Genomic DNA, 23852 nt, shown 5'->3' with positions numbered 1-23852 from the left:
ATGGCTGTGGCAAAACAATTCTCTGTGACCGGTCTCACTATTCAGTGAAAGGCTTAAGCCTGGAGGCTCTGACCTCTAAAGAGCTCCAGTGGGTGCCCAGTGCTGCTGTGACTGGGGAAGGCAGAGACCTGGCCTGGGACAAGCTGGCTCAGCTCTCCACTGAGCAGCTGCCTGGCCTGAGAGCTGGCATGGCTGTGCAGGCACTCTATTTCCCTGGAATAAAAGTTTAGAGAAAAGCAGTGTATTGTTGAGTGCTAGGTGGGCCTTGTTTACACCGAGAGAGCTTCAGAGCAGCACCAGGCTCACTGCAGCCTTGCCCTACCTGCTCCAGCAGTGATGGCAGTGCCCAGCACCCAGGGACTGGGTCCAGCTGGGCAGCTCCTGCCTGGTCCTTCCCATGAAAACTGCATGCTGACTGGGTCCTGAGCCCTGATCCTCCACCAGCAGCTGAGGGAAGAGGGGCTGGGGCCAGGCAAGTCCCCACCCTGCAGCACAAAGCCCCAAGTAGGAGCCTGGAGCAGCGAGGGGCACAAAGGAGAGCCAGAACAACACCACACAAGCAAAGTTACAATTACTAAAATACCAGTTTGCATTTATTCTCCCAATTATGCAGTTGGGTTTAGTGCTGCCAAGTCCGTGACCGAGGCAGACTCGGAGGCGGCGGCACCGGCAGAGCTGGGCACACGTCCCGGAGGAGAGCTCCTGGCAGCAGCTGAGCCCAGCTCTGCTCACAGACAGGGCTAAGGCTGCCTGGGCGAGTCTGTGAGGCTGCTGTGTGCTGCCTGCACGGGCAAGGAGAGCGGGCAAAGCACACCAAGGGCCTGGCAGAGCCCGCACGTGAGCTGTGACCGGCACCTCCTGCCTCTGTGGCACCTGCCCAGAGCTGGGCGAGGAGAGCAAACACCCCAGCAATGCCCACGGGAAAGGCAAACCAGGGAGCTCAGTACAAACCAGGGGGCACGGAGAGCAACAGGAGCAGCCGGCCCACGGAGAGCAGCAGGTTCTGAAGGCACTGGCCCCTCACGGCACAGGGACACCCCGCGGGCGTGGGTGGCAGCTCTGGTGCAAAGGGCTCGGGGCAGGTAGCGGCACCAGGAGGTGCTGGCCGGGCTGTCAGCGCTCCCTCCCCGGCAGGGCACGGCGCCGGGGCCGCTCACAGCAGCGGGCAGCCTCTGCGCCTCTTGCTCTTGCGCACCTGCAGGCCGGCGCGCGTGGCCATCTCGAACACCTCCCGCACCCCCTCCTTCGTCTTGGCCGAGCACTCGAGGTACCCAAAGGCATTGATCCTGTTGGCCATGTCCCTTCCCTCCTCTGGCTTCACCGGCTCCTAGGAAGCAGTAAAAACAGCGTTTGGAAACATTGCCAGAACACAACAGCGACTGCCCTCGGGGCGTGCAGCCCTTCCAGCCAGGCTCTGGCACGGGCAGAGGTGGATTGCTGGCTGGGGCACCCGGGGCTGTCCCCACCTGCTTCATCTTGGCCAGCTCCCGCCGCGTGTGCTCGTCGTTCCGCAGGTCCTTCTTGTTCCCCACCAGGATGATGGGCACACTGGGGCAGAAGTGCTTCACCTCCGGTGTCCACTTCTCAGGGATGTTCTCTACAAGCACACACGGAATCCTATGAGCTGAGGGGCTGCTACCCCACAGCCTCCTCACAGCAACCAGCCCCAAGCTTTTCCCGCTGGAGCAGGGAGAGCTCGCCCCACAGCATCCTCCTCTCCCACCACACCCAGCCAGCAAGTTCCCAGCACCTCCCTGAAGTGCACACACAGCCAGGGGATGAAGGGGAGGCTCTGGATCCTCGAGGGGCAGCGTGGGGGTTTCCCAGACCCAGGGGGCTCAGCAGCAGCACCCAGTCCTGTGGGAGCCCCCGGTCCCTACCGAGGCTGTCCGGGCTGTCGATGGAAAAGCACATGAGGATCACGTCTGTGTCCGGGTACGAGAGCGGCCGCAGCCTGTCGTAGTCCTCCTGTCCTGCTGTGTCCCACAGCGCCAGCTCCACCTGACAGCGGAGAAGGACATGGCTCAGTGGCTCTGCAGGCCAGGAGGGACAGATTTATCTTCCTCAGGTATAGCTGTCTCTTCCTCAAACTGGGGCAGGTTCAGGGTGACCCAGAAATGCTGGAGCCTTGGGGCTCCTCAATGCCCTGCAGGTGCACCCAAGCACCCAGAGCAATCCACTGGGGTGGCACTGCCAGCATGGCACCACGGGATGGCAATGGCCACAGCCCTCACCTGCTTCCCATCCACCTCTATGTCAGCAATGTAGTTCTCGAACACGGTGGGCACGTAGACCTCGGGGAACTGGTCTTTGCTGAACACGATCAGCAGACACGTCTTTCCACAGGCACCATCTCCCACAATCACCAGCTTCTTCCTGATGGCTGCCATCGCTGTGGGGACACGAGCAGGTGAGCAGGACAGAGCAGCACGGGCAGCTCATGCTCCTGGCCCCCCAAATTCCTGTGCACAACAGCCTGCGAGATACCAGACACAAGCACCTGGGTACATCCCACTGTGAGTGGCCAGTGACAGACAGAACAAAGGCTCCCCCAACCCTCTGCCAGACTCCCCTCCAGCTCCCACACACTTCAGCTCATGGGCACCACAAGCTCTGGCCTGACTGGAGCCATTTACACCCAGCACTGCTGCTGTGGCTGGGTGAACCATCCCAGCTGTGGTCAGTGCTGGTGGCTGCAGGCAGGGACCTCGTGGGAGGTGACACACCACTCTGCCTTCCCCAGACATCCAACCCTCCTGGCTTTGCTGTGCTACCTGCTTACCACCCAGGTAACCAGGATTTTAGACAACCTCAGAGTTGCACGCACACGCTGGGTTTATTTTAAACTATAAATTCTTCAGGGCAGAACTGTGCTCTGGGTTTCACCCCAGCACGCTCACCAGACCCCAAATAATCTGATCAGCAGCTGGAACACGCCAAGCCAAGCTCTTGGAGGTCTGGGCAAGCAGGACGTGTGTGCCTGGCAGCCAGCACCGGGCTGGCCCCATCCCAGCCTGTCTGAAAAAGGAGCCTTTGCCACAGAACCAAGAGAGCCAACACTGGCACTGGCAGCAGGAGAGGCTGCCAGTCATCACTCAGCAAACAGAGCTGAAACCACACCACAAAGCAGGAGGCTTTCTGCCTCCAGGGAAAACTACGCAGTTCTGCAAGGAAAACTGTGCCTTTGCATCCCTCACTTTCAAAAGGGGTTTGCAGCTGAGCCTGGGAACCAGCCAGGACAATGACACAAAACGCCTGGCACCGCTTCTGATGAGCCATGAGAAAATCAGCCATGGTGGGATCACATCCCTCCCCAGCCTTGTGACCAAAATCTCCTTTCCATCCCCAGATTCCCAGTCCAAAGAGCCTGACCCACTCCTTGCATGTCTTCAGCACATCATCAGCTCCCTGTTCCAGCAGAGATCCTGGGAATGACACAGGCTGACATGTCAGGGTTTAATCCCTGAAAATTCACACTGCTCTGGGGGAAATTACAGGTGTACAAGAAACCTCTCCTGAAGGCAGGGATGTTGTTCCATGCTTTCTCCCTCAGCTGCATCCCAACCCTCTGCCCAGGCAGCAGGACGGAAGGAGCCATCCATGCTGGGGAAGGTTCACAGGAAGAAACCCTGTGGGAAGGACACACACGAGTGGATCATGCTGGGGTCACTCCAGGATCACTGGGATCACCTTGGGAAAGCCAGAATACCACAAGCCTGGCCTTTAACCAGGGCACTCATACTGAGCCTTAACAAAGGCCAGGAACCTGTCCCTGCCCCAGCGATCCCACCCTCACACTGTGCCAACAGAAAAGGGGGGAAAGGCTAAAACAGGAGTCCAGCTGCATCATAGTTAGCTGCAAGGGAAGGATTAAGAAATGAGCCTGAATGGCTGACTCACATTCCAAAGGCAGGCTAAACACCTGCTTGTGTCATCGATGTGCCTGGCAGGTCACCCTGTCACACAAACCCCGGGAAACCACCCTAGTTTCACAAATCAAACTGCCCAAAGGTTTGGGCAAAAGAGAGAGATTTTTCACCCATCCCCAGACCAGACCCTGCTGTAGCCAAGGATCTTTGTAGGTTCCAAGCATTTTGGCTCACAGGCTGAGTTCATTGTTGCTGAGTGCTCCAGAGCTGTTAATAAAAATAGAAAGGTGGCACTTAGAAGATGAGAAGAGTGAGGATCAAGGGCTGCATCCGGGAGGATGTGACAGTCCTCAGCTGGGATCCTTGGTGTCTGGCACACATCCCAGTGGAGCAGCCCGTCTACAGGAAGGTGTGAACATTTGTGCAACACTGAAGTCAGAGAATAAACTAAAAAGGTGCTCCAAAGAGTCCCTTTTTAGGAACCAGGGGCACTTTTTAGGGAGGCAAGTGCTGAGCATGGAGAGGAAACAGCTCCTGTCCCTATTCCCCATGCCCTGCTGCTCCTGCCTGTCCCAGCTGGGCCAGGCAAACCCAGAATCACAGTCCCACAGAATCATTAAGGCTGGAAAAATCCTCTGCGATGCACAAGTCCAATCCTTGTTCCAACCATCCTTCCTGTCTGCTCATCCTCTCTCCAGCAGCATGTCCACAGCACGGAAAAGAGAGCTCAGGAAGAGAAAAGCCTGTTTACTTGGACACAAAGCTTCTTTGCCCACAGAAAACGTGGCATGCTGCTCTGTGACTCCGTGTCTCCAAGAGCAAAGGCGGTTTGGGCCGTGCCAGTATCCAACCCCCAGCACCAGGAGATGACACCTGCAGCCAAGGAGCAGCAGATGCCCAAGGACACAAACACCCGCTCCCAGACGAGCACCAGGACCTGCCCGTGCCCAGAGTGCAGACACTGGACTGAAACCAAAACCAAGGCGAGTGGCACCGCTCCTGCTGGACACTGCCCTGCCCTGGGAGGGGGACACAGAGCCCCAGGCTGGGCACAGGCACCGCACCCAGAGCTCCTTCCCACGGCCTCCAGCGTCCTCCCTGACCCGGCACGGCTCCCAGCCCGGCGTGATGCCGAGCGGTGACTCAGAGGGCAGAGGCACTGTCCCCACCCAAAAGCTCAGCACAATTCATTCCATTACTCAGGAGAGCCATCCAGAAATAGCCCATTACTAATCCAGAGCTGGTGTGCAATGGAGAGCAGGGCAAGGAGGCTGCAAGAGCTGCGAGCCCCAGGGGTCTGCTGGGTGCCCCCATCTGTGCCCTGCACCCAGCAGCTGGCACAGCACCAACTCCAGATGCCAGCAGCTCTCTGCTCCAGGAGAGAGGAGCTTCTTTGCCAGGGGATGCTCTATTGCTCAGCAGGATGAGGCCAGTCCCTGGGACAAGGATTCTTTGCACTGTTGCCAGATCATGAGCAGATAAAAAGAGTGGAAAACATGAAGACAATTCAATGAAGACAAACAGGGAAATCCCAAGTACAAACGCAGAAGAATTAAGTGAGAGCAGCCCTGAGAGGAAGGGCTTGGGGGTGCTGGTGGATGAGAAGCTCAGCATGACACAGCAGCGTTCACTGGCAGCCCAGAACGCCCCTGTGTGCAGGGCTGATCCCACAGGGCAGGGGGGGATTCTGCCCCGTGCCCCACTCAGGTGAGACCCCACCTGCAGAGCTGCCCCAGCCCTGGGGAACAGCACAGGGACCACACAGACCTGCTGGAGCCCCTCTGCTCTGGAGCCAGCCTGGGAGAGCTGGGGGTGCTCAGCCTGGGGACACCTCAGAGCCCTTTCCAGAAGAAATTATTCCTGAGAGCACAGTGAGACCCTGGCACAGGCTGCCCAGAGAAGCTGTGACTGCCTCGTCTGTGGAAGTGTCAAGGCCAGGTTGGACGAGGCTTGGAGCAACCTGGGACAGTGGAAAAGGTTCCTGTCCAGGGCAGGGGGTGGAACAAAATCAGCTTTAAGGTCCCTTCCAACCCAAAACATTTTGGGATTCTATGATCATCTGAGTTCAGATTTACTACAACTGCCATCATGCCAAATTATTAAAAGCACATAGTCATCCACAACAGACATGGAAATTGAGATTTTAAACCCTGCCAAGTGCCAGCCACCCCAAATTACAGCCAGTGCTGCCCAGCCCACGCTGGCAATCCAAACTGGCAGCTCTGGGGTGTGAGCAGCACTGGCAGGGCCCCGCTGGAGATGCCTCCTGCTCATCCATGGAGATAAAAGGGAGCAGCAACTGTGTGCCAGCATTTCCCACTGCCAAACCCCACAGGCTCCAGTGCCCATCCCTGCACCTGCTGGGCCCACACGGGCACAGCTGTGGGTTTAATCTGTGCCACCACTGCCAGCAGCAGCCAAATCCTGAGCATCTCCTTCAGCTCACCAAAAAGCTGCAACATGACCCCAAATTGCTCTGTTCGACTTTCCAAGCAATTATTCTAAAGCCATCACCATAAAATCAGCCCTTGTGTTGCTGGTCTCTTCCAGCTTTGTGCCTCAAATTGTCAAGTTCCTGCTGAGCAGGATATGGGGAATTCCTCTGGCAGCAGGATGTGTCCATCATCCAGTGTCTGCTACGGGGACTCAGGAATAGCAGAGAAAGATGTTAATGCTTTGAAGGACTCCAACCAGGGACATAAATCCTTCAATGAACCTCCTTGGCCAGACTCGACTTCCTAGAGGTAACAGAGGGGTTTTGTTCTAAAGCAGAAATTCCCAAGCACTGCTGATGGCCCCACCCTGGTCAGACCGGTCACACCAGGGATCACAGCCCTGGCCAGAGGCACAGTTCTGAAATCTGGGCAGGGCTGGGGGCAAAGAGCTGTGCTGGGAGCAGCCCTTGGCAGGGACACCCACAGGGATACCCACAGGGACACCCACAGGGACACCCTAGTACTGTGGGGCCTGGTGTGACCATACAGAAATGGTTTTAGCAGTTTGGACTCACTGGTACGAGGATAAAGTAAGTAAACTTCCAAACTAAAACCCCACAGGAATGCCCACTGAGGGGAATTTCATTTGCTGAGACACCAAAGCCACGGCCAAGACAGGGCAGGACAAGTGTCACCCACTGCTGCAAGCCCCAGAGGGACTCTTACTACAGGATCATAGAATCATTAACGTTGAAAGGCAGAAAAAAATCCCAAAAAGGGCTGGGAGCAAACAGTGATGCTAAGGGGAAATGGAATGGGCAGGGCAGAGTTTGGGCTCCGCACCTCGAGACCATCCAAGTGGTGTTGGCTTTGGCAAAGCAGCCTCTGTAATTTCCTGCCTGTCCAGCCCCTTGGCTGGCCGAGCTGTGCAGTTTGTGCAGAGCACTCCAGCCCTCAGCCCTGCCCAGGGCTGACCCTCACCCACTGCCCCCAGCCTCCTGGCTCGCCTGCCTCTGCTGCCAGCACCAGGGAAAACGCCTGCGTACCCCTGAGGGAGCTGCCTGGAACCTCCCTCAGAGCTCCAGACCTGCTCCATCCAAACAACAAGTGATCATCAAAACAGGAGCTCAGCCCAGTGCTCGAGTTTAGACCTTACCCATGTTTTTGGAGATATTCCTTGGGCACAACCAGGCAGGCTGGGCTTAACATACACTCCAGTGGCAAAGGGCAACTGTCCAGAGCAGACCCAGACCTGGAGCAGAGTGTCCAGACTGGCTAATTTTCATTGCTAAATCCCACAAAAAACCATCCACAAGCAGAACAGAGAAAGGAACTTGGAACAGAAGAATTTGAAAGCTTAAACAAAGCTCAAACCACAAGTGTTTGAGCATTGTGGGAAAAGCTGCCTGCCCTTACCTCCTTTTCCAAAGGACATCATGCCATGTTCTTATTTTACCTCCTGCAGTAGTGACAGCCTTCCCAGCCTCACGGCAGCGCAAGTGTCTTGCTGAAAGCTCCAAATAACATGCCACAATCCCAGCAGATGCCTGTACTTGTGCAACGCCTGCCTGCCCCAGCGCCGAGCAGTGTTTGCTAATACAATTCCTTACTTTTCATGTCAACACGCCTCTCCAGTGCAAACGGCAAGTTGGGAGGTGAGCCTGGTTAAACGCTCCTGATAACCTGTTGGAAGACAGTGACTTGGCTTACTTTCCACTTATGTTTTCACTGGAGAAGCTGTAGCTGTCAGGAACCTGGATGCAAGAGAAAGTCCACAAAATCTCATGCAGAGTCTCTGCCTGAGCTGAGGAGGAGAAGCTGGACATGAACTGAAACTGTCTGGACACCAAGAGCACTTGGCGAAATAGAAACAAAGTGCAACTGGTCCCCATGACACACAGCCAGCCAATCCACCACCGCCAGCCCCCAGCTCCCGACTGGAACACTTTCCCGGGGATGTCAGCCTGGGGGGCTCAGCCAGGCCCCTGCCCCCAGCCCACCCCGCACCCAGGGATCACGCTCCCTTCTCCCGAGGCTGCTGAGAGGCTGGGCTGGCTTTAGGGAGCTTGGCGGCCACTGAGAGACTTGGCTGCCAGACTGCGAGCGCTGGAAAAGGCCACGCAGTCATGCTTTTGGAATGCTCCCCTGCTCCTAAGACATTACACAATTATTTCCCCTCCCCGCAAGCCCCCCTAATATAAATGTTTAAGAATGAGCTCAGCAGTAAGGAAAGGGAACTTTTTTTCCTTTTTCTGAAGAAAACAGAGAGTGGCCGCTCCATGAGCAAGGCTGTGCATGGGGAGGGACACTGCTGGAGTGGGGGCTGTGGGAAGGGGATGTGGGATGGGGCAGCAGCCCCCAGGCTCCCATCCCAGGTCAGACACTGCCTGGGAGAAACCGCGAGCTGGGACCCGCAGCCCGAGGCCACCCTCAAGGGTGACAACCTGCAGTAACTGAGGGTCAGCTCAGCCATCCCTCACCACACCCAGGCTCCCCCACCCCACCCCAGGCACACCCACCCCACCCAGCACCCGGCCGGGACCATTCCCCCACCCTGCGCTGACCCCACACCCCAGGAACCCCACTTTGAGCCCACACCAAACCAGAACCAGTGACCCCACATCCCGCTAGTAACCCCAGATCTCAACCTCTCCAAACCCTACGAGTAAACCCTGACCCCAGTTCCCCCAAGCACCACCAGTAACCATCAAGCCCTGCTTCTCCGCCGCTGACTTAGACCCAAACACAACCAGTAATCCAGACCTAGTTCCCCCAGATCCCAGCTTTGGCCCCACTCCTCACCAGCACTCCCCTCCAGCACGGACCCCAATCCCCCTCCCCAGCGGCTCCCCCAGACCCCGCACCTCTCTGCGCCGCTGCCCGTCCCGCTCCTGCTCCTGCTCTTGCTCCGGCGGCTCTCCCGTTCCACAGCCCGCTCCCGATCCCGCTCCCGCTCCGGAGCCGCCTGCTCTCCGCGGGCACCGCCCCGTGCGGGGCCGTGCCAAGGGCGGAGCGGGACCGCGGGGCCGTGCCGAGCCGTGCGGGGCTGTGCCGAGCCGTGATGGGCCGTGCCGAGCCGTGATGGGCTGTGCCGGGCTGTGATGGGCTGTGCCGAGCCGTGCGGGGCTGTGCCGGGCTGTGATGGGCTGTGCCGAGCCGTGATGGGCTGTGATGGGCTGTGCCGGGCTGTGATGGGCTGTGCCGAGCCGTGATGGGCTGTGATGGGCTGTGCCGAGCCGTGATGGGCCGTGCCGAGCCGTGATGGGCTGTGCCGGGCTGTGATGGGCTGTGCCGAGCCGTGCGGGGCTGTGCCGGGCTGTGATGGGCTGTGCCGAGCCGTGATGGGCTGTGATGGGCTGTGCCGGGCTGTGATGGGCTGTGCCGAGCCGTGATGGGCTGTGATGGGCTGTGCCGAGCCGTGATGGGCTGTGCCGGGCTGTGATGGGCTGTGCCGAGCCGTGATGGGCTGTGATGGGCTGTGCCGAGCCGTGATGGGCTGTGCCGGGCTGTGATGGGCTGTGCCGAGCCGTGATGGGCCGTGCCGAGCCGTGATGGGCTGTGCCGAGCCGTGATGGGCTGTGCCGAGCCATGCGGGGCCGTGCCGAGCCGTGCGGGGCTGTGCCGGGCTGTGATGGGCCGTGCCGAGCCGTGCGGGGCCGTGCCGAGCCGTGCGGGGCTGTGCCGGGCTGTGATGGGCTGTGCCGAGCCGTGATGGGCTGTGCCGAGCCGTGCGGGGCTGTGCCGAGCCGTGCGGGGCTGTGCCGAGCCGAGCCGAGCCGAGCCGTGCCATACCGCACTGTGCCATGCCATGCCGAGCCGAGCCGAGCCGAGCCGAGCCGAGCCGAGCCGAGCCGAGCCGAGCCCCTTGCAGCGCCGCCCCCGCCCAGCTCCGGGACCCCCCCGTGTTCCCCGCGGAGCCCCTGGCCGCCCCCAGGGCGATCCCAGGTCCAGGTTCCCGAGGCCGGGTGGGGAGGGGGCGGCCCGAGCCCCCGGGAGGGGCAGAGCTGCCTCAAACCCCCGGTGCCAGGTGAGACCCCCGGCGCTGTGACAGGCACGGGGGGCTGAGGGACACGCCTTGTCCCCAGGGTCCCTGCACAGCCTGGCAGGAGGGGGCTGTGCCGTGCTGTGCCCGCATTCAGGTGCCCCCAGAGCCCCCAGAGCTCCGGCTCGCCGTGCCCACCGCGGGAGGGAGGGAGGACCGGGCTGCTCTCCCCGTGACATCCAGCTGCAGGGCAGAGTTCCAGTCCCTCAGCCAGGGAAAGGCAGCCCCAGGAGCCTGGCCCAGACCCAGGCTCATAAACCGCTGCTATTTTAAGGGCTTGCAGACAATTTTTCTTAATTTATCAAGCCCCAGGCCAGGAGTTTGTTCCAAAGGAAATGTTTCCTTAGTAAAAAAGGGAACCACAGAGGAAGCTTTAAATGCAGCAGCCTCTGCCTCCTTGCCTTACCCAACAGCCGGGCAGTGACCTGGAAAAGCAGAGCCAGTTCTCAGGCACCAGCATGAAAAGGAATGTGCTAGGGCAACAAGGCTGTGCAAACAAGTGTGAAGAGAGCATCAGGAGTATCGGGGTACCAGACGCTGCCAGAGGGGCGTAGGACAGCAGGGATGCTTGCAGCAGGCAGCCCGCCCTCGAGGCAGAAGCAGCTCCTGCTTGGGTGCCTGGGACAGTCACATTCCTCGGAGCCACAGCCTGCCCCACTCCCTCCCCCAGGGACAGGAAAACCATTTGCCTTTTCTCTATTCCGTGGGCAATGTTCCTGTTCACACCAGAGCCCGTTGCTGCTGCCTCCCAGCCAGGGCCAGGGGTCCAGGACAGCACCATGCTGAGGCTGGCAGCACACCAGTGCTCCCAGTGCCATGGGTGGACACTCCACGGGCTCTCACCAGTGCCAAGGGCAGATGGACAGCGGCTCACATGGCTCTGCGCAGGCCTCTCTGCCTGCCTACATAAATTAATCAGAACTAATTGGCTTTTCGGTAAGTCTTCTTTGCAGGAGCTCTGCAAGGGAAGGCTGAAGTAGGACTGTGAGTGGCAAAATCTTTATTTAAACACACAGTGCTACACAAGGACAAGCTCCCGGCCCCAGCACCACTCCCTGCTCCCTTCAGCATGGATGCCAACAGGTTCAAATCTTGTGCATAACTTCCACTCTCCATTATGTGCACCCAGTTTGTCTACATGTCCCCAGCAGACAAACAACCTTCACCAGAGGTGACACTTGACAAGAGTTGCCTGCACCCAATGACAGGACACAAACTACTGGTACCACAGAGCCTTTCCCAAACAAGAGACCATGGCCCAGCCCTCCCCATCCCCACACATCGTCAGAATGGAACAATCCCTCACAGTTTTGGAGGATGCAACACTCAGATGTCTGGGAAATGAATGCTCCAGGTCAAGAGACATGTGTGATGCAAAAATTCTGTGCAGAGATCAACTGCTCCAGCTCCCCTCTGCAGCAGTTCTGAGATCACCAAGGAGAACGGGGGCATTGTCTTTCCCTGCCCTGGTCACACCAAGCTGCTTTTCCTGTGGGTTCCCAGCGCTGTGCTAAGCAGATCCAGTGCAGTTAAGCTGTTAAGCTCACCTGAATAGGATTGCTCTGTGTGAGGCTGCTAACTCAGAACCACTCCAAAATATAGACATACATCCATAGGCTGCATACCAAGAAAGGATTTAGACATCTTCCAGCTCAGCTCTCCAGTTAATAAATAATTGGCTCCAGAAGCACTGCAGTGATCCAAGGCATGAAAGGAAGGGGCTGGAACCTGTGGCACAGCCAGTGCCAGTGCAATGGCTTATCCCTCCTCAGGGCTCTGGGTGCATGGCAGGGCTGGGTCACTGCTCCATTCTCCTGGACTGGAGACTGAGACAAGGTCCATGATGGAATGGAGGTGTGAGGGGCTGAAAACTGGGAGCACAAGTCTGGGATGACCTTTGTGGGGCCACAACTGGACCTGTGCCGTGCTGAGCATTGCCCAGCTGCTTGTGGGGCTTTACTCCCAGTCACATCCCCAGCTCCCAGCTCCAGCAGCAGCTTCAGTGTCACTGGCCAAAGCATCACAGGGCAGGAGTTGCGGTGACTGCTGCAGGAATGAGCACCCCAGCAGCCCCACAGCTGCCACACAGGGCTGCAGTCAGCACAGCATGGCAAGAGGAAAAGGATATGCTGAGGAGCCAAGGAGCCTTCAGGCTTCTCACAGCATTGACAAAGTAGCAGCATAAAAACATCCCTCAGCCCCAGTGCTCACTCTCTGTCCAAAGCCTCTCTGCCTCCACCTGGGACTGGGATGGCAGCAGGTGGAGGAGGATGCTCTGCACAGGAGCACAGACTGAGGCTCCAGGTTTATTACTCTTCTTGTAGTTGGCTCAAAAAACAAGCGCCTAGAGGCAGCGCCAGTGTCCCACTCCTCTCCATCCAGGCAAGGCGAGCCCTGCTGCCCCAGGCTCATTCAGCATCATGTGTAGTTGCCAGGACCACCCAGGGGGATCACAAAAACAGAGATGTCATCACCAGAGCCCAGCTTGTCGTTTGCCAGCCGCCAGCCCCGCTCCTTCAGCACCCCCCGTGATCGCACCACCAGCTCCTGGGCCACCATGGTGTACCTGGAGGCACAGCAGAGAACGACTCAGCAGCGACCCCAGACCCCCTGAGGCAGCATCCTGGCAAGGAGGGAGAAGCTAGGGCAGCCAGAAGTGCAGGAAAGGGTCCTTTGGAGAGATCCAGGCTCAGACATGCACATCCAGGGGAGCAATGCACGCTCTGGAGCCCAGAGGGATGTGCAGCCACAGCGCTCCGAGGAGCCAGGCCAAGGGGAGGCGGTGGAGTTCACAACACGCCTGTCCCCCTGCCCACTTGCAGCTCACCTGCACGGGTCGTTGGGCTCGTAGCTCGTCAGCACCTCCATCACCACACCAGCCACCTCCTTGTCATTGGTGACATCCCAGAGCCCGTCGGTGCCCAGCACCAGGACATCGTCAGGGCAGTGCTCGTACTGCGTGAGGTCGTAAACCCTGACCTGCAGGCAGCAGGGCGAGATGCAAGGGTGAGAGGCAGAGAGGGCTCCTGCTGCACTGGGCACATCGTGGATCTGGCCACTGCAGGAGCCCCTGGGGCAAAGCAGCTGGAAGCCAGGCTTACCTCAGGGAAGCAGGACAGGAAAGGCTTGATGTGGATGTTGGAGCTGAACACTTTGAGGTCGTGGTCTCCCAGGCCTCTCGTAACCCCAATTGTGGCCATCATCCGAGCCTGGTGAGTGGTGGAATCAAAAGAGAACTTTCAGCAGCTTTATCTCCAGCTCCATTCCCTGCTGAGAACTGGTGATGACAACACTACCAACAATGGGATTAAATCCCCTAAAACAGTGCGAACAGGCAGGAGACAACCCCTGCCAAATTTCTGTCACAGTACTTTACCTTTTTGCCTTCCCCAAAGATAAGTGGAAACTTCAGGTCATCCTCTTCTATCTTTTTGTAAGCCCTGGTTAAAATAAGCCAGAGACAAGGTGTCAGCAGGTGAAGGCTTCCAGCACCTCTGCTGACCACTTGGGACCTGGGTACCCAGTGTGCCAGAGCCCCCTGCCCCGTGGATGGGATGGCACGGCTGAGCAGCCACCACAGCAGGGCCCCAGTGCCACTGGCGGGTTGGGGGTTACCAGCCATTCATGTTCTGGTCCCTGTAGAGCATCTTCTTCCCCAGCTCCTTGGGCTGGATCCTGCGGGGGAACTCCAGGTGGGTGAACTCCTTCCCCAGCAGCTCGGGCCTCAGCAATGCCTGCAGGAAGAAGTGTCAGCTCAGCCACAGGGCTGGGAGAGCGAGATCTGTGGATCCAGCCCTGCCCAGATCAGGATCCACATCCATCGGGACTTTGGCTACAACATTCCGTGGTGGGATAACACCGGCTGCTCTGGAGCCACTTGAATAGGTGCTGGTAAAGCAGCTTCAAACCACCCACCTGTGCTAAGCCAGAGGGGAAACTGGAGCTGAGGACAGCCATGCCAGCACTCAGCAAGAAGGTGAAGCTTTTGCAAAGAGGGTTTTGGGAAATAAAGATCTCCAAAAGGGATCAAACAATCAAACCCCAGCAAATTCCAGGAGAAGCTGGAATTTACCCAGAAGGAGTCATAGCTGCAAACCTCCCAGGATGCCGGGCTCAGCGCAGGGCATGGCACTCACCCAAGGAAAAGAGTGATGGGTTTATTCTGAAACAGTGTCCCAGCTGTGAGTGTGACAAGGAATGAGCAGCAGCACAGAACCCAGCCCAGGGCAGCCCCAAGCCCTCATGGAGCACAGTGTGGAGGAGACCGGGAACAGGGAGTGCTGCAAAGTGCTGAAGGGGAAAGAAAAGCAGGAAGAGAAAAGGAGATCCTTTGGGAAGAGCGGGTGACAGGGGTTTGGTGCAGAGGCAAGGAGACCCCCAGCCCACTCTGGGGGAGCCCTGAGCACAGCCTCAGCATTATGTGGCAGAGCAGTGTGTGCCTGTCCCAGCCTGTGCCCTGCACAGCTGAAGAGGATTCTGATCACAGCAGTTTCCTCTTCTCGGGCATTCAAAAATAGATTCAAGGGAAAACGCCTCAGTGTTTTTCCAAGTACATTGCAAGCCAGGAAATTTCAGCCAGTGAGACCTTCTCCAAAACAAACTCCTCCTCCCCTGTGCTGCCCTCAGAGAGGTCTTTATAACCTCAAAAAGTCTCCCCAGGTGGCACCAGGGGGTTCATCCAGGAGAAGGACAAGGAGCTTTCAGGGTGAAAGACAGAAACCTGCTGGCACACATCAGCTCCAACTCTCCAGGGAGCAGCCAGGGAAGAAACTCGGAATCAGCAGAGGCACTGCAGCAGCTCTGACAGTGAGAGGGAGCACAGTGGATGGAGACCCACACTCCTCCAGGTCACAGCAGCCCAGGCAGGGGATGCTCCCTGTTCCCTGAACAGCAGCAGGACAAGATGGACCAAACTGGCCCCATGCAAATGTGTCAATCCAGCCCCATGCCAAAAGCTGGGCTCTCCACGTCCTGTCTGCGCCAGGCTCGCAGCCACAGACCCTCACTGAGCCCACAGCAAACCAGGGCTCTGCCAGACACAAGATGCCCCCATGCCAGCTCTCTGCATCTCAGTGCCTCTTCCCATCCCAGGCAGCAGTCTGGGATGGACAAGTGCCAACAGCAGGTCCCAGCCACGGGGCTGCCCTGGGGTCCAGAACCCACCGTGGCAGCAGCCCAGCAGGCAGCACAGGGGACTGGGAAGAGGCCAGGAGGTGTTTCAGCAGGAATGAGGTTAGAAGAAAGGTCTTTCTTACTAAAAACTGCAGCCTCTGCCTCTCTGTCTCTGGAGTAAACTCCCTGGACATTGGAATGATTTCCCCATTACGGATGATAATGGCCCTGCAATGAAACATGGAAGGATGAGATTAGAGAGAAGGAGACTGGGCAGAGGAGCTGAGCCTGGATCTCCAGGGCTGGTTCCCAGGAGTGGTGCAAGCCTTCCCCTCTGCTCCCCACCCTTTTCCCAGCCTGAGGTGAGGGCTGCCTCCTGGATTCACTGCTCCCGGGCAGGGCACAGCACACCTCCCTCCTGTGCAGGAGAGGGGCAGGAAGGAAGGGGAAATGGCACAGAAGCATGGGGCAGAGAGGAATGAAGTAGACCAAATCAAAGGACAGGAAATGGTTAGAAAAGGAGCAGCCCAAAGGTGGGACACCCTCCTTTAGAAGGGAGCTGCACACAGCAGAGGCAGAAATTGCCTGCAGCAGGACACAGGTGCACGTGCCCATCCCACACCAGCACTGTCAGCAGCACTGCTGCTGGGGCTGCTCTTAGAGTTCAATGTCTCAAAAAACATAAGGGTCTGATTATGGCATGTTTCTGGATGCCATGGTAGGCCCAAGGATCTCCAACTCTGGTGGCTGTGAGTCTCCTCCAATGATGTAAGGCCAGGCTGAGTTGGGCTCTGGCAGCGTCTGATGCTTGAGAAGGCAACACAGATTGTTACCCAGAGGCACAGTTACAGCCCCAGGACCCCTCCCTCCATGCTGACATCCTGCTGCCACGGAGGGGGACCTGCACCCAAAAGCAGAGAGATGAGGGATCTCCTTCTTCTCTGTCCCAAAGCTGGAAGCACATCCAGCCTCAGAAAATTGACCAGAGCCTGTATTTGCTGGTCTGACATTGCTGAGGACAAGGTCACCTGCAGTAAATACCCAGAGCAACTGCAGCTGCCCCATTCTTGGAAATGTTCAAGGCCAGGTCGGACAGGGCTTGGAACAACCTGGTCTAGTGGAATGTGTCTGCAAACAGCAGGGAGTAACAAGATGAGCTTTAAGGTCCTTTCCTACCCAAACCCTTCTTTGGCCCAATGATAAATACAAGGCAGTTCAAACCAGCCTCACCTGCAGTGTCACCTTTAGTGTAAGGTGGACCTGCCCTCCTGCCATTGCTTGGGGGTGTGGGGGCACACACGTGCAGTTCAGCCCATCCCTGGAAACACACCTGGCAACACACAAATTCGTGGGCTCCAAGCTCCCACTGCACTTGTCTGCACATAGATTTGTGTCCTTCTCCTGAAACAGGTCACTGGTATGAAGCGTACTCTGAAATGACTTGCACATTTTTGAAAGCTCTGCTGAGTGCAATTTCCACTCTCGAACCTGCAGCCCAGGCCAGTGCCAGCAGCAGGGGCCAGGGTGTGATCCAGAGAGTCTGGGCAGCAGAGAGGATGTTGTTAGGAAGGAAGGGAGCACATCCCAGATTTTGGGAGGCAATTTCACAGCCCTATGTGTGCACCTGGCAAACAGAGATCACAGCAGGGTACACTGTCCCCAGGGCATGGAGCAGGCAGGAAATGACTCTGCCCAGTTCTGCCACCTTCACCCTCCCCTAGACAGGGCTGGAGCTGGGTGTTCCTCACCAGCCATCCCTCTGCCACCACCCCACTCTGCTGGGATGTCCCCAGGCACTGAGCAAAGGTGAGGGCTGCCCTGTGGGGCTGTACCTGCTGTCACCAGCGTTGGCCACGTAGAACTTGCCCATGAGGTAGATGGCAGCCAGGGCACAGCACCCCCCAGCAAGGTGCTGGGACGCCCGCTCCTGCTCGATCTGGTCGTCCTGGGGAGACAGAGAGGCTGCAGGATAGGTGGGCAGCCCCAAACAGCACCTGTCTGCTCCAGCAGCACCTCAGCTCCAGGTGGGAAGCAGTGACCAGCCAGGGCACCTTTCCCCACACAGCCATGGAGTGGCTGTAGGGCTCGGAGGGCCAGGGCTCTTGTGGGGCAGCCAGGGATGTGGCTTCTCTGGGGCAGTGGGACAAGCAGGAAAGAGCAAGACAGGAGGGGAGCAGGTGCACCTCCTGGAACAAAGTGTAATGAAGCTTTCTGCACCCAGACAGGCCTGGAGCCCAGAGCCTCTGCAGTCTGAGAGCTCAAAATGCAGAACATCACAGAGCCCTCTCTGAGATCATTGTGCTTGGAGCCCTCCCTGCAGTCCCTCCTTGCTGCAGAGCTGCCTTTTGCCAGAGGGTCAAGCTGATGCAGGCACAGACAGCAAAGAGGTGCTCCCAGGGGATGGGCTGGGCGATGCCCCAGCAGAGGATCCTCACCATGTGCTTGAAGGCGTTCTCAATGGCACCAATCACCAGGCTCTCATGGGACACTGCTTTCTCCAGGTGAAACCGTGGCACAGCATCGTTCGGGACCTCCCCACCATCCTCCGCGTATGACACCTGGTTGGGATCTGCAGAACCCGTCCTTGTGTCGGGTGGGAGGCAGATGGGAGGTGGGGAGGGGTCCTGCAGGATCTCCACCAGGTCCCGGAGCTGCTCACAGATGTGCAGGTGGAGCCTCTCAGATGCCATGACAGCAGCACCACTGCCTGCATGGCCATCAAACAAGGCCCAGTAGTGGAAATAAAAACCTTTCCTGCCCTGCAGGGAGAAGAGGGAAGGTTAAATGAGTCTACAAGAAAGCAGACAGGATGGGGAATTCAGAGCAGCTGGGGCCACAAGCTGAGGACGGTGGCACGGGTCTCACAGGTCTCGGTGCAGGCAGCAGCAGTGTGGGAGCTGACCAAGGGTGTCTGGACACAGCTGATCCCCGGCTGGAGCCCAGCCCAGCCTCAGACACCTCTGCCTCCAGCAGCCTCCGAAGGGGAGGCACCAGGGCACCAGCACAGCAGCCACCTCTGCAGCCTCCCAGGGCACGTGGGCCACCGGTGTCCCAGGGCCAGCCAGCCCTGGGGTAGGGACATGGGGGTGGAGGATGGCAGGAGCAGGCAGAGAGAAGGGCCAGGAACCGAGGGAATCCCCAGTGTGCACACATTGCCACGTGTCCCATCTCATGCCCTGCTGCTGGGCACCATCTCTGTTGTGTCCCCGTTTGTGAACCACCACAGCTCTCACCCCATCCAGCTCCCCGCTGCCTTCCCTGGACCTCTGCTCCACAAACACCACCTCACAGCACGCCTGGTCCTCGTTGTGCTGGCTCTTCCCTGCATTTATCACCCTGCCAGGAGGAAAAAAGGTGTCAAGGCCCTTTCTTTCACATCATGTTCAGCCAACGCCATCTCACAGCACCTCTTCCCCCCACCCCAACCCTCCACTCGTGTCCCCATGTCCCCAGAGATGCCAGGGATGCCCTGCACAGGTGCTCCTGTCCTGTCCCAGCTGTCCCAGACCAGTTGTGTGGGTCGATCCCAGCTGGGTCCAGGGGGGAGCAGTTGTCCACACACCTACCAAGGGAGGTGACCAGAAATAAACTGGGTTTGCTAAAGGTCCCTACACTGCCCCAGGCAGAATAATTGCCCCAAAACCTGCATTAGCCTCAAATATACACCCCCAGGGGACACAGAGAGAATGATAGCCTCACCCATGTCACATCCTCTCTTGGGGGGAGCAGGGGGCTCAGGGAAGGAGGGGAGAAGGTGATGATGAGACCGGCAGAAGTTTTGCAAAAGATTCACCCTGACTTTTCCCAGCCCGTGCTGACATAGCAGATTTCAGGTCTAGATTGCAGAACCTGCTCACAGGAAGAAGCTGTAAACACAGCAGGGTGATTTTTCTTTGGGCAGACTTTCCAAGTGGTTTGCAGAAAGAACTCTTGGGACACCGGAAAGGGGATTTTTTCACTCTGTGTACTCCTACCCCACTATCTCCAGGAGCAAATCATCTCATAAAGCTCTCTGGGATATCGGGAAGATCAGCTCGAGGAAGGGATGCGGGAGTGGGCTGGCAGCACTAAGCAGCAAAAGCCTTCAAAGTCTGACCTTCCTGCCCGCTTTCAGTTAGGGCTGAAACTCGCAGCTAGTGAAAGAAGAAGACAATCAGGACCTTGAAGGGGAAGTCTTAAGCAGTCTCACTGCCGAGAAAGCCCCAGCTCCCAGCTCCCTGCTTCCCCCGAGTCCTGCCAGAGGTGCCGCAGCTCCTTCGCCCTCGGTACCCATCGGTGACAGCGAGTGTTGCGCAGAAAGCGCAGAAAACAAAACGTACAGAAGAGCCTAAACGCCTCGGGAATGGGTAAGAGCACAGCCCCTCGCTGATGCTCTCCCATCACGGGCATCCACTGCGCCCGCTCCTCACTGCTGTGCCTGGAAAAGGGACAGACGCAGCTCACCACCCGCCGCGACCCACTTTCGTCCCCAAGGTCCCCGCTTCAGCGCCGAGCGGTGCCATCCTGCCCTCCCCGGGCTGCAAACCTCCGCCCCGCTCCGGCCCCGCTCCGGCCCCGCTCACTCTGCGTAGCCCGTGCTCCAGGGCAGGCGGCATCGGCTGTCGCGGGGGCTCTGCACCGCCCGCCCCGTGTGGTCATCGGCGCGGCGCAGCTCCTCGGGAGTCAGCTGCAGGAAGGCCGGCCGGCAGAACGCGGCTGGCGGCGGCGATCCCCGGCCCGCCCCGGCCCCGCCGCCCCGGGGTTCCGCGGGGGGCTGCGCGCCCAGCCCCGCCGCCAGCTGCGCCACGGCAGCGCGCACCCGCAGCAGCATCCCGAGCCCGGCCAAACCGAGCGGGGCCAAACCGAGCCGAGCCGAGCCGAGCCGAGCCGAGCCCGCCGCCCGGCCCCGCCTCCCGCCCCGCCGCGGTGCGGGCTGGGGGGGGAACCAGGCGCGGCAGCTGAGCGCCGCAGCGCGTACGCGCATCGCCCGCCGCTGTCCCGCAGGCAGCGGGGAACGAGCCCTCCCGGGTCAGGAACCCCGCTGTTATCCCGCAGGCAGCGGAGAACGAGCCCTCCCGGGCCATGAACCCCACGGCTGTTATCCCGCAGGCAGCGGAGAACGAGCCCTCCCGGGCCATGAACCCCACCGCTTTTATCCCGCAGGCAGGGAGAACGAGCCCTCCCGGGCCATGAACCCCGCTGTTATCCCGCAGGCAGGGAGAACGAGCCCTCCCGGGTCAGGAACCCCGCTGTTATCCCGCAGGCAGCGGAGAACGAGCCCTCCCGGGCCATGAACCCCGCCGCTATCCCGCAGCCGGGTGGAGCCATCCCGGCGCAGAAAATGCTCTGGGAAAATCTTCCCGAGGTGGGTTTCCCAACTGGATCGTCCCAAGGCTCCAGCAGAGGTTGGGACATTCCCGTCCAGCGCCAGGCGCTTTGTCCCCCCTCCGCCCTCATCGGCCCACGCGCGGCCGTTCCGGGCTATTAATAACCAGCAGCCCGGAGGAGCAAGGACGGACCGTGAGAGGGCTGAAAGCCGAACCTCTCCCTCCCTTTCACCCAGGATGCTGCGCTCCAGCGTGAGCAGGATGCGGATTTAGCTGATCACAGCAACACATCCTCCCTGGCTGGGGGATGAAAAGTTGCCGTAAACATCATCGCTTGCACGGCCTGACCTCAGCACCTCGCTGCCTGTGGGCTCCTGTGACAGCAAAAAAACTGATGAAAAAACACGGTCCTTGCCTACTGTAAAGGAAAATTGAGGCTGTTAGTTAAAATTTGTGTGTCCCAGTGCCTCAGTTTCACAGAGGAACCACCGGTTCCTGTCAACACCGACCTTTTGCACTGTAAGTTTCAAGCAGAAGCAGCACTGAGAAGCCCTCCAGGCTTTAGCCATCTTCAGCCAGAGATCGTCAAATTGTACCAGATTATTACTATCACAGTATAGAAGTGACTCAGTGATACCTCTATTCCCACCTACTAATCCCAAGATTTAAGGTCTTCAGTGCACTTTAAAGCTCATTCAGTGCCCTTCAGGACCTGATCTACTGGGCAGCGTCCCTGCCCACGGTGGGGGGTTGGAATGAAGTTATCTTTAAAGTCCCTTCCTGAGGGGTTGGAAATAGGTGATCTTTAAGGTCCCTTCAAACCAACCCTTCCAGCCTGAGGCCAGCACCCCTCTAGCTCCTGTCCAGCATTCATGGGTCCTCTCCTTAGCTCCTGATGCTTTTCCCTCACAGCATCCTTGCCCAGCTGCTGGTCACGCATGGGGTGCTCTTAGATGTTCTGAGTGCAATATCATGGTGTTATTAAGGCTGAAAATTCTCCAGCGAATGTGTCTCCCTGCTGTGGGACAGCCAGTCTGCCCCGTACTGCTGAGTCACCAGGATGCTTTCCTTGGAAAGAAGGAAATGGCAGTTTCCAGACTGACTTCTGTGACCCTGCTCGATATTTATTTCCGTTGTGTTGAGCACGGCATGGAAAGAATGGTCTGACAAATAAACACGTTCTGCAGGAATGCTCCCTGAAACAATGTGGTGCTAAAGACTGTTTTCCAAGAAAGAGGGCTCCATTTCCCCCTATTCATCCTGCCACACAGATCCGTGTGAAGCTTTCTCCTTATTTACCAGGCTGATGTTCCCCTTCACACGGTTGCCTGGCACAAGCGTGGGGATGCAGATGCTGTAGACAGAGTCAGATTAAACAGTTCAGGGGAGGCCAACAGCAGAAAACAGCGACTTCGGATGCCAGCAGCTCTGCCCTTCGCTCTGCCCATCCCTCTGGGAATGGGATGCTCATGCTTTCCCTCTCTCCCTTCTCACCCAAAGTGCCCTCCCTGAGCATCGGGGTGTCAGGTACTCACTTTCCATGGGCACAGCTTCAGGAGAAGCATTCCAGCTTGCTGCCATGATAAACCATGATTTAATAATTAGTAACATAGGAATTCATCTTAAATTATGCTATTTTAGTTAATTTCTCATGCAACTGCTCAGTATTGAAAAAGCCTTTCTAAGTTTCATCTTTCATCTATGTTGCTGAGCCCCAGAGGAGGTAGGATAGAGCCAGGGATATTTCTTTGTGAGTGACATGTTGGTGGCATTTAAGCCAGAATAGAAGTAAATTAAAGATCTAGATCATAAAAGTACCAGAGGATGTTTTAAAACAGGCTGCAGCACTGCATTAGTTGACTGTAGAGCCTGACTGTGTAATGAGTAATATATTAATTTATAATTAGCATAATACAGGGAAGCTCAGCAAATAGCTCTGTGCACTCTGGATAATTCATCAACAGAAGAAGTGGTTCTTAATGGTTTCCAAGGTTTGTGTGTCCCCTGTAATTGGGAAGTTCAGCGTTTATTGTTATTTCTTTGAAGGGATAATTTGATTGCAACCACACATCTTTATTCCCTGTCTGTTTCTGCTGGAGTGCAGAGAAGCCTTTGGAGCGCTGCTGCTCCGGGCGTGTCTGTGACCTCTCTGCAGGTGAGGACATCAGTGTTTGCCAGAGCCCACGACCTGGATTTGGTGAGGATTCCCAGAGGGTGTTACCCTTTCCTCTCCCTGCAGAGGGGAGGGGGGAAGGGGCACATTCACCTCCTTGGGTCACTTGGCTTTTCCCCCTCTGCTGCTTCAAAATTTTCCATGCCATTTTCATATCTCCCCAGGGATCTTCATTCGCAATTCTGCTCTTAAAGTCTTCTGGAGCCTCCTGGTCTCATTTAATATTACCTGACAGGAGATATACCGAAGAAGAAGAATAAATGTATAACAATAACATTCACTGGAATTTATGGAGCCTTTGGGGAACTTGCTTTTCAGTTTGGAAGCTCAGTCCCTCATTCCAGAGGATGCAGGGAGCAGGACTTCTCCCTGCTTTTGCAGCAGTGCCCAGGCTTCCCAGAGACCCTCTCCCTGGACCACTGTTTTGACAGTCTGGGAATCTGCAGTGGAATTCCCTGTTGTCAGCAAAACCTTCTGAAAAGGGAACAAAATCCTCAGAGACAGCCTGGGGCACTGGGGCCTCCTCAGATAAAGGGGATAAATCAACTTGAATTTTAATTCAGTGATCCACTGAAAACAGGGTTCAATAAACCTTCCCCAGGAATAAAATGTCAGGAGTTCTGCTTTTTCCAGCTCTAATAAAATAATTTGTACCCTTCTGCCTATTAGCAGCTGCAGATAAGTTGATTGTACTGGGCCTCTGCATAACCATTTGCCCCTAACACTTCTTGCATCCCAAGCCTCAACCCATGGGTTTTCTTCCTGAAAAATTAAAAAGGCTGGTTGCTCACCTGAAAGGTACAGAAGAATTCCAGGCACGTGACAGAGTAGGCTTTATCACTAAGGATACATGAGGAAATCTTGGTAGGGTTTTCTTGGGCAGCTCCTTCGCTTTCCAAACTTGGTTTGTTGCGG

General features: G+C 57.4%; 2 protein-coding genes across 4 annotated transcripts; both read right to left on the bottom strand.

The window, feature by feature from the left end:
• Nucleotides 1-565: 565 nt before the first annotated feature.
• Nucleotides 566-9274, bottom strand: RHOC (ras homolog family member C). 3 transcript variants are annotated; one of them, XM_033080280.1, is made up of 6 exons: nucleotides 9169-9274; nucleotides 7721-7987; nucleotides 2235-2392; nucleotides 1881-2001; nucleotides 1467-1597; nucleotides 566-1327 (listed from the first exon to the last, which is right to left on the bottom strand). In XM_033080280.1, the coding sequence occupies exons 2-6, from the start codon at nucleotides 7740-7742 to the stop codon at nucleotides 1154-1156; spliced, it is 606 nt and encodes a 201-aa protein (XP_032936171.1). In that variant the 5' UTR covers nucleotides 7743-7987; nucleotides 9169-9274; the 3' UTR covers nucleotides 566-1153. The 3 variants fall into 3 exon arrangements, with proteins under 3 accessions (XP_032936171.1, XP_032936172.1, XP_032936173.1); XM_033080281.1 differs by having other exon boundaries at nucleotides 7915-7987; XM_033080282.1 differs by lacking the exon at nucleotides 7721-7987 and having other exon boundaries at nucleotides 9169-9259.
• Nucleotides 9275-11329: 2055 nt separating this feature from the next.
• PPM1J (protein phosphatase, Mg2+/Mn2+ dependent 1J) lies at nucleotides 11330-20268 on the bottom strand. Its single transcript, XM_033080228.2, has 10 exons — nucleotides 20021-20268; nucleotides 18692-18794; nucleotides 17894-18217; nucleotides 17291-17403; nucleotides 15602-15686; nucleotides 13962-14080; nucleotides 13723-13786; nucleotides 13448-13555; nucleotides 13174-13325; nucleotides 11330-12912 (listed from the first exon to the last, which is right to left on the bottom strand). The coding sequence occupies exons 1-10, from the start codon at nucleotides 20266-20268 to the stop codon at nucleotides 12765-12767; spliced, it is 1464 nt and encodes a 487-aa protein (XP_032936119.1). The 3' UTR covers nucleotides 11330-12764.
• Between the last annotated feature and the right edge of the window lie 3584 nt (nucleotides 20269-23852).

The sequence above is a fragment of the Catharus ustulatus genome, chromosome 25, assembly GCF_009819885.2.
Source record: "Catharus ustulatus isolate bCatUst1 chromosome 25, bCatUst1.pri.v2, whole genome shotgun sequence".
Classification (NCBI taxonomy): domain Eukaryota; kingdom Metazoa; phylum Chordata; class Aves; order Passeriformes; family Turdidae; genus Catharus; species Catharus ustulatus.
This window is presented reverse-complemented; position numbering and strand designations above follow the sequence as displayed.

Excerpts from the sequence above, each read along its gene's own strand:
- RHOC (XM_033080280.1), bottom strand. The coding sequence starts at position 7,742 with ATGATGTCCTTTGGAAAAGGAG. Across the intron at positions 2,002-2,234 it reads TAGAGGTGGATGGGAAGCAG|GTGGAGCTGGCGCTGTGGGA; the intron begins GTGAGGGCTGTG and ends CTCCGCTGTCAG. Across the intron at positions 1,598-1,880 it reads CGACAGCCCGGACAGCCTCG|AGAACATCCCTGAGAAGTGG; the intron begins GTAGGGACCGGG and ends GTGTGCTTGTAG.
- PPM1J (XM_033080228.2), bottom strand. The coding sequence starts at position 20,268 with ATGCTGCTGCGGGTGCGCGCTGCCGTGGCGCAGCTGGCGGCGGGGCTG. Across the intron at positions 15,687-17,290 it reads GCCAACGCTGGTGACAGCAG|GGCCATTATCATCCGTAATG; the intron begins GTACAGCCCCAC and ends GTTTCATTGCAG. Across the intron at positions 13,326-13,447 it reads TCCTGTCCTGCTTCCCTGAG|GTCAGGGTTTACGACCTCAC; the intron begins GTAAGCCTGGCT and ends TGCTGCCTGCAG.